Raw genomic sequence first — 7,321 nt, 5'->3', positions numbered from 1 at the left:
AGTCTGGAATGGCTGTCATAATCCAAGTGTGAGTCTGGAATGGCTGTCATAATCCAAATGAAGATTCTGGCCAGAAGCAGCAGGATGGTGTGCGGTTGAATTGTTGGATTGTTGCCTTAGAGATCCAGGTTCCAGTCCTAGTTTTTCCACAAACTCCCTGTTGGGCAAGTCACATAATCTCCCTGTGCCTCAGGTCCCCGTCTGTGAAACGGGGATAATAGTCTCCCCTTTTCCTGCCTTTTGTCTGTCTTGTGTGTGGAGAGTGAAAGCTCTCTTTTTTTTTTCTCTTACTTAATTGGCCTCTCAGAGTTGGTAAGACAACTCCCACCTGTTCATGCTCTCTGTATGTGTGTATATATATCTCCTCGATATGTTTCACTCAATATGCATCCGAAGAAGTGGGTTGTAGCCCACGAAAGCTTATGCTCTAATAAATTTGTTAGTCTCTAAGGTGCCACAAGTACTCCTGTTCTCTCTCTGGGATAGGGACTGTCTCCGCGTCTGTGTAGCGCCTAGCACAATGGGGCCTTGATCTCAGGTACAGCTTCTAGATGCTCCTGTAATACAAACGAGATTTATTGGTGGGGTGGGAGGAGCTGCTAATATTGAAAGATTAATGGGCCATGGGCTCCACATAGAAAATAATGAGTCAACCTCTTTCTTTCACTTCCCTTTTTTATTGCCAAGGGCACTTGGGCTGTGCATAGGTTGTCTTCTCCTCAGAGGGACTGTTCATCTCCTTTCTCTCCTGCCTGTGTATTCCCCACCCCCAAGTGAGGCAAACCTCACTTTGTGACATCACAGTTAGATTCTCTGGAGGGGTTTGTGGTGTCACAAGCAGAGGGTGGTGACAAATGGGTCCTTTTGGCAGGAATAGTTCCCTAATAAAGTTTTAAAAACAAAACAGAGAAAAGGTTGAAGGTGGGGAAAAGCAGAAAATAATTGAGCGGATGTTGCCCCAAAACTCCAGATTCCAACACCCGTGATAGTCATTATATCTGGTAGAAACTTGGTAATTCCATCCCGGGGAGATTACAATATTTCACAATTTGTTTTTGTCCCAAATCAGACAAAAAAAATCTACCTTGACATTTTTTTCACAAAACGAAATAGGTAACTTTTTATAGAATAGAAAAGTCAAAACAATAAAGTTGAAATGAAATGTTTGGATACTTTCCTATGAAAATTTTGATGAAATTGATACGTTCCCATGAAACGTTTAGATTTCACAGAATCTGCTTTTTCTGGCAGCAGATAGTTCTGTCTGAAAATTTTCGACCAACTCTAATCTTTAGGGATCCCAGTTTCACAGCTCAGGTCCATCTTTACACAATGCATTGTCCTGAAGTATAATAGGGCTTCAAGGCTTTCACTGACACTTTAAGAATTTTAAAATTCCAGTTTGAATGGAATGGAACAGCCCCACGAGCCCGAGTCAGCTGGCATGGGCCAGCTGTGGGTGTTTAACTGCAGCGTAGACAGACCCTAAATGACTTAGAAACACCATTGACACATGTGCCCTAAAGTCCCTTAGGCCTGACCTACACTAAAAAGTTCGGTTGACCTAGCTACGTTGCTCTGGACATGGAAAAACACCCACCCCTGCCCAATGTAGTTAAGCCCACCTAACTTCCCTGTGCAGACAGTGCTGGGTCAGTGGAAGAATTCTTCCATCAACCTAGCTACCGTCTCTCAAAGAGGTAAATTAACCGCAAGGATGGGAGAACCCCTCCCATTGGCACAGGTAGTGTCTCCAGTGACATGCTGCAGCTACGCTGCTGTAGAATTTCAAGTGTAGACAAGCCCTTCGCTGCTTTCGGAAACCCCACCCTTTCTTTTATTGGCTGGGTGGTAGGACCTAGAGGCCCCAATCAATTATCAGGGCTTTGTTCTGCTAGGTACTATATACACGTTGTGAAAAGAGAGGCCCTCCCCCAGAGCCTTTTGCAGAATAGAGCTATATGAACAAGGTTCATATATACCGAACATTCAGCTGTCTTGCAAGCAATAAGGAAGGGAGGTAAGATGCTTGTGTTTTTCTTTAGTGACAAAGTATCCCGTGTGTTGAAGATTTGTTTTCTGCTGAACACCAAAACTCTAGCATTCAGCCATTACTCAGTCCAGCCACTCTGTGGTTTTTTGTTTGTTTGTTTGTTTTGTTTTTTGTCATCCCAATTTAGTTGGTCTCAGATTTGAGATGATTCCTTATCGTTTTTGTCAGTTTCGTGGACAGCAATTACTTGAAAGGCTCTTCTCCCTGCTGAGACTGTATTGACTAGTGGTTGTACGCGCTCTGTGTTCAGCATACACTGACTGAAAGCAGTAGCAAGCTTTCCTAGGATCTAACTAATGGTTGAGTTACTATTCTTCATCCCCACTATTGTTAATTTTAGTTCCTAGAGGTCCCAACTGAGATCGCGGCTCTGTTGTTCTAGGCAGGTATAAACACCCAGCAGGACACGTGCCCTGTCATGAAGATCTTAAGTCTAAACAGATAGCAGGAGTGGGAAAGGAGGCACAGAGAGCAGAAGTAATTTGCCCACAGTCAGAGACTAGAACAGAACCTGCATGTCCTGAGTCGTAGTCCATTGTTTTATCCACTGGACCAGGCTGCTTCTCTGGTCACCGAGATCTTCCACGACCAGACGGTCCCTGAACTCACTCAGTTTATGTTGTCTTGCAAGTTGTCTCTTTACAACTTATTTGCAATGGTGACCACCCTGAAGAAATTTTTAAAGCTTCTGCTTAGATGTACACTGAGTTGAAAGATATTCAAATAGAGAGAACTGTTAACTTGCTGTGAGCTGTAACACCCATTTTGAATCAATGGAGTAGCGGTCACATGATGATGATGAATGTTATTATATTTTTTTAATGTGATATAGTCCTACATCTTTTAGCAGCAAAGCGACAAGTTACCCATATGACCCTGGCTGTTTCATCTGCAATAGCGTTTGATGCCCATGTGGTGAAGATAAGGATATTACTTGATTTCTGTCTTTTTCATTTTTTAAAATATTCTTTCCTTTCTCTTTTCCAGATTATAGATCCATTTGTAGAGGTAGAGATCATAGGGTTACCAGTGGACTGCTACAAAGAGCAAACTAGAGTAGTTGATGACAATGGTAAGACCATGGTTTGGGTGTTTGTTTTTTGTTTCCCCCTTGCCATCTAGTACACACTTGGACGTGAAGTTCGAAGGGTCATTTTGTCACATGGAGGCAAAATGGGCCAAACTTGAGACCCATTGCAGCAAAGCATTTAGCACAGCTTAAGTGTTGTTAACTTCAATGACGATTACGCGTGTTCCTATGTGTTTTGCTGAATCGGGGCCTAAGTAAGGGAGTGTTGTGTAATTACAGTTTTGGTGCAATGAGATCAGACACCCAGATCAATCTGTTTATTTATATCACACTCCTCTTCATTAGAGAAGGGTAGTGGTCAGGACAGGAGACTGAAAGCCAGCAACTTCTCAGGTCTATCACTCCTTGTTCTGCCACTCAGTAGACCTTCGGAGAAGATAAAAATGTTTGCGAGACATGAAAATCCTGTGTTTCTTACACCATTGCAGCTCCCACTGATAGGAGTGGGAGTTCCGGATGTGCAAGGAATACAGAACCAAAGCCTTTATGGTCGATTAGAGGGACCATTACTGTGTAGGAATTGATGTATCTTCAGAACAACATAGCAAGGACTAAATGGGTTTCTGGCCCATAGCTGGGGCTGCTTGGTGCCACTGCAATGTAAATAACAAAAGCTGATTCTCCAATTCCCAGGTTTCAATCCAATGTGGGAGGAGACTCTGGTGTTCACAGTGCACATGCCAGAGATTGCGCTGGTTCGCTTTCTGGTGTGGGATCATGATCCAATTGGGCGGGATTTCATTGGACAGAGGACATTAGCTTTTACCAGCATGATGCCAGGTAAGGCCGTGCTCTTTGTCTCGATGACATACAGGATCGATTGGCTGAGGCCTTGTTCTATAAAACTCCTTTATTGTGACAAGTAAAATATCTCCCAGGGTAGCGTTGCCACGTGTGCACACAAATGTGCATCTGCCCTGGGGAGTTGTTGTGAGCCGGTGGCTAGAGCAGGAGACTGGGTAGTCAGGACTCCTGGGTTCTGTACCCACATCTACCACTAACTCATCGTGTGACCATGACCAAGTCACATAACCTCCTCCTCGGGCAAGATTTTCAAAGGTGCTCAGTGTCCAGAAGTTCTCATTGAGAACAAATTGTAGCTACTTATTTAGGTACTTGTATGGATACTGGTGTGGAGCTCGTTTGAAAATATGGTCCCTTGTGCTTCAGTTTTCCCACTTGTAAAATGGGGATGCTAATCCTTGCCTCTATCACAGGCATGTTATGCAGCTTAATTAATGAATGTCTTACGCTGCTCAGGTTTAAAAGTGGGTAGAAGTGCAGAGGATCAGGAGGGACCTGAGAAAGCACTATTTAGCTAAGCATGCTGGACTGCAAAGGCGCCAGTAAACGATCTATTTCGTTCTGTCCTGTTGTTCTACAACTTTTATTTTTTTTCTCAAATGTATTATTTTTATTTGGCAGCGTTTTGGCTTTCGACAGCGTAAATGAGGTACAGTGACTTTTATAGACAGTGGGGCAAACTTCAAAAGCCTTCCTGAGCAAAGCTGGAGTCGCATTTGGTCTCGTGTTTGCTGGCAGCTCGCCAGTGGCCACAATTACTGCCGGTGCTAGTTGAATGTAAAGCAGGCTGCTAGTTGGGCTGCTGGTGAGATCTGGGGATTTGTTTGTTTTTATTTTTTTGGGTGTTTTGTTTTTTGTTTTTTTTTTCTGTCTATTTCCTGCTTTTTGTGCAATCTTATTTCACATAAAAGCATCCTGTGCGCAGCTTTTTTCTTTATCCATCAGAGCAGAGGGAACTTAGGTTTATTTGGGCGGGGGGACCCCACAGCCCCCATCTGGGTAATGATTGTAACGTCTGCTGAAGTATTAATAATGGCCCCAAGCCTGCCAGGGACAAGCTAATCAATTATACATTGCAGAACTGACAGCAGCAATAGTGGAAAGTGGAAAAAAATAGTGTGAGGTTTGTTTTTTTTATAATAAGGAAGGGACAGGGGAAAACACCAGTAAACTTTGTAAATGGTGTGTGGCTCTCACCCAAATCAAGTGTGGCAAGATGATGTACAAGCCTGAGTGCTCAGCGGTTAGGCGGGGCCGGGAGAAAGCTTGTTAATTTTTTCCCCCCTGTGGTTAGAAATGGAAAGTCTGTAGCGACAGGAGGCTCTCATCTCTGCCCCCTCTGTGTTTCAGGCTATCGGCACGTGTACCTGGAAGGCATAGAAGAAGCGTCCATCTTCGTTCATGTAGCTATTAATGACATCTGTGGTAAGGTGAGTGACTGACTGCAGCGCCGTAATGCGGCCTGCGTTTGTAAGCATGCTGGCGGGGTTTGTACCATGTAGGGAGGGGGAGAGCCCAGGGATGGGGCCCAAACTAACCCATTTGTGGAATCCAAGTAACTGCCGCTCTGAGGTTTTTATAGTAGCCTGAGATCTCTTTAAACATCCATGTAGCATAAGCAGGTGGCACAACCAGAGAAGGAACCCCCATTGCACGGCTAATAGATTCCTATCTAGATACTCCCCTTACAGTGCTTCGGTTCTGGGGCATTCTTCCATCGCTTCCCACTCCATATTGCTCCTAATGAAGGGCCAAATCCTGACGCAGTTCTTACTCACTCCTTACGGCTACTGGACAAAACTTGGCTAGGAACTCTGGTGTAACTCTGAAGTGGCTGCATTGAAATGGCAGAATTCAGCCCATTGTCTGAGTAAGGCCTTCAGGATTTCGCCTAAGTGTCCTGCTATCGATGCAGCCAGATGCGGCAGCACAAGCTGGCGAGAGCCTGCTTGTTCAGTGAGCAGGTTCTCTCTCTCCATCACCACACGCCTCTCCAGGCACCAGGCATGTCTTCCAGTCCTTGTGGGGGAATCAGAAGAAAATGGAGCATTTAGACCATATAAAAACGTGTCAGGCTGTCTATACATTACATAACACATCTTCTGGTGGTTTCTGAACACCCCCCCCTTGTAACACTGATACAAACACTCATGCAAAATGAAGGACTCACCCACCCCTAAAGCATTGTGTAATTGGTGGACAGCTCCTAAAGGCCCAAAAGGGGACGACAGCACCCTGGTGAGTGACAGCGTTTTATAGGCAGGGGTATAGCACTTCAGCACACGTGTGTGCGTATATTCGGGTACGTCTGATACATTTGGTGCTCCTAAATTCAAAGTGCAGACCTGAATTGTTGCGGCTTTCTGGCTGCAGAGTTTATGCCATGAATGCTCTGTCACTCTGCCTCCCCGATGCTTTAGCATTTTAAACATAGCGCTGAAGAGTTGCCAGCTTGGAGACTTGATCCCTGCTGCTGCACTTTCATTTCCGGGTCTGTCTTTGACTCTTGTTGCGCTGAGAAGTGCACAAAGTGGCCTCCCTCCTGGTTTGTGGTGCTCAGTGGTCACTCCTCACCTGCATCCATCTGTCCAGCCTTTGGCTTGCTTCACATGCAGTCAAAACAGAACTGCCTTGATGACATGTTCTGATTTCAGATGAACAGTTCCCAGGTTGACAGTACAGCCTAAGAGCGTCAAGCTTCCCCCATAGCTGAATTGGAGACTCTTTCCACTGCAGTCCATAGCGTTTAGTTACACATCTCCCGCGTGGCTCCTGCAGTGCTTTGGAAACCGCAACCATTGTTTTGTATGAGGTGATAAAAAGAGGGGCAGCAGGCTGAAATACCGGCATTCGGACAGCAGGAGGCAGTATTGAACAGGCCAGGAATCCTAATAGTCTCGAGTGTTGCTCATTTTTAGGATAATTGTTTTTAAAGTCATGTGGCTATTTTAGGTGACTTCTAAAATAGGAAAGAGTTGGGCTAACTCCTGGGAAAGCTGCACTTTGGAGCATAGAAAGAGGGTGGGTTTCTGGAAGGGACATCCCATGGCTCATTTCAGTTAATGCCTCTACAAGGAGAGGACTGTCAGGCTATTACTGCCCAGGTATCTAAAGCCTGAATCGACAGGTTTCCGGCAGGCACAGCTCCCTCCCTTCTGACTTTGCCGGCAGCCTTGTCTGCAGCGTCTGACCCAGGATGTCATTTTCCTCGTGAGAGGAGGATAGCTCTCAGGAGCAGGAGACCTGAAAGCTTTGGGTGAGAGGGAAGTGGCCGGTGCTGGGTGACGAGCAGTAACGTGGTCCGTGTTAGGCTCTCCAGTCTGTGGTGTGCCTAGCCCATCCACAGCTTGGTAATGCCCAGGCCAGTTAATGCC

The 7,321-nt window shown here is 45.4% G+C and overlaps 1 protein-coding gene across 1 annotated transcript in view; it reads left to right on the top strand.

Moving 5' to 3' along the window:
• PLCH2 (phospholipase C eta 2) overlaps positions 1-7,321 on the top strand; it is a 110,135-nt gene that overhangs the window by 84,203 nt on the left and 18,611 nt on the right. The window contains 3 exon segments of the mRNA XM_026660024.2: positions 3,041-3,125; positions 3,777-3,923; positions 5,298-5,377. Coding sequence (XP_026515809.1) covers positions 3,041-3,125; positions 3,777-3,923; positions 5,298-5,377 — 312 coding nt within the window.

This window comes from Terrapene carolina, unplaced genomic scaffold (genome assembly GCF_002925995.2).
Source record: "Terrapene carolina triunguis isolate 2854851 unplaced genomic scaffold, T_m_triunguis-2.0 Scaffold714, whole genome shotgun sequence".
In the NCBI taxonomy this organism is placed as follows: Eukaryota; Metazoa; Chordata; order Testudines; family Emydidae; genus Terrapene; species Terrapene triunguis.
This window is presented reverse-complemented; position numbering and strand designations above follow the sequence as displayed.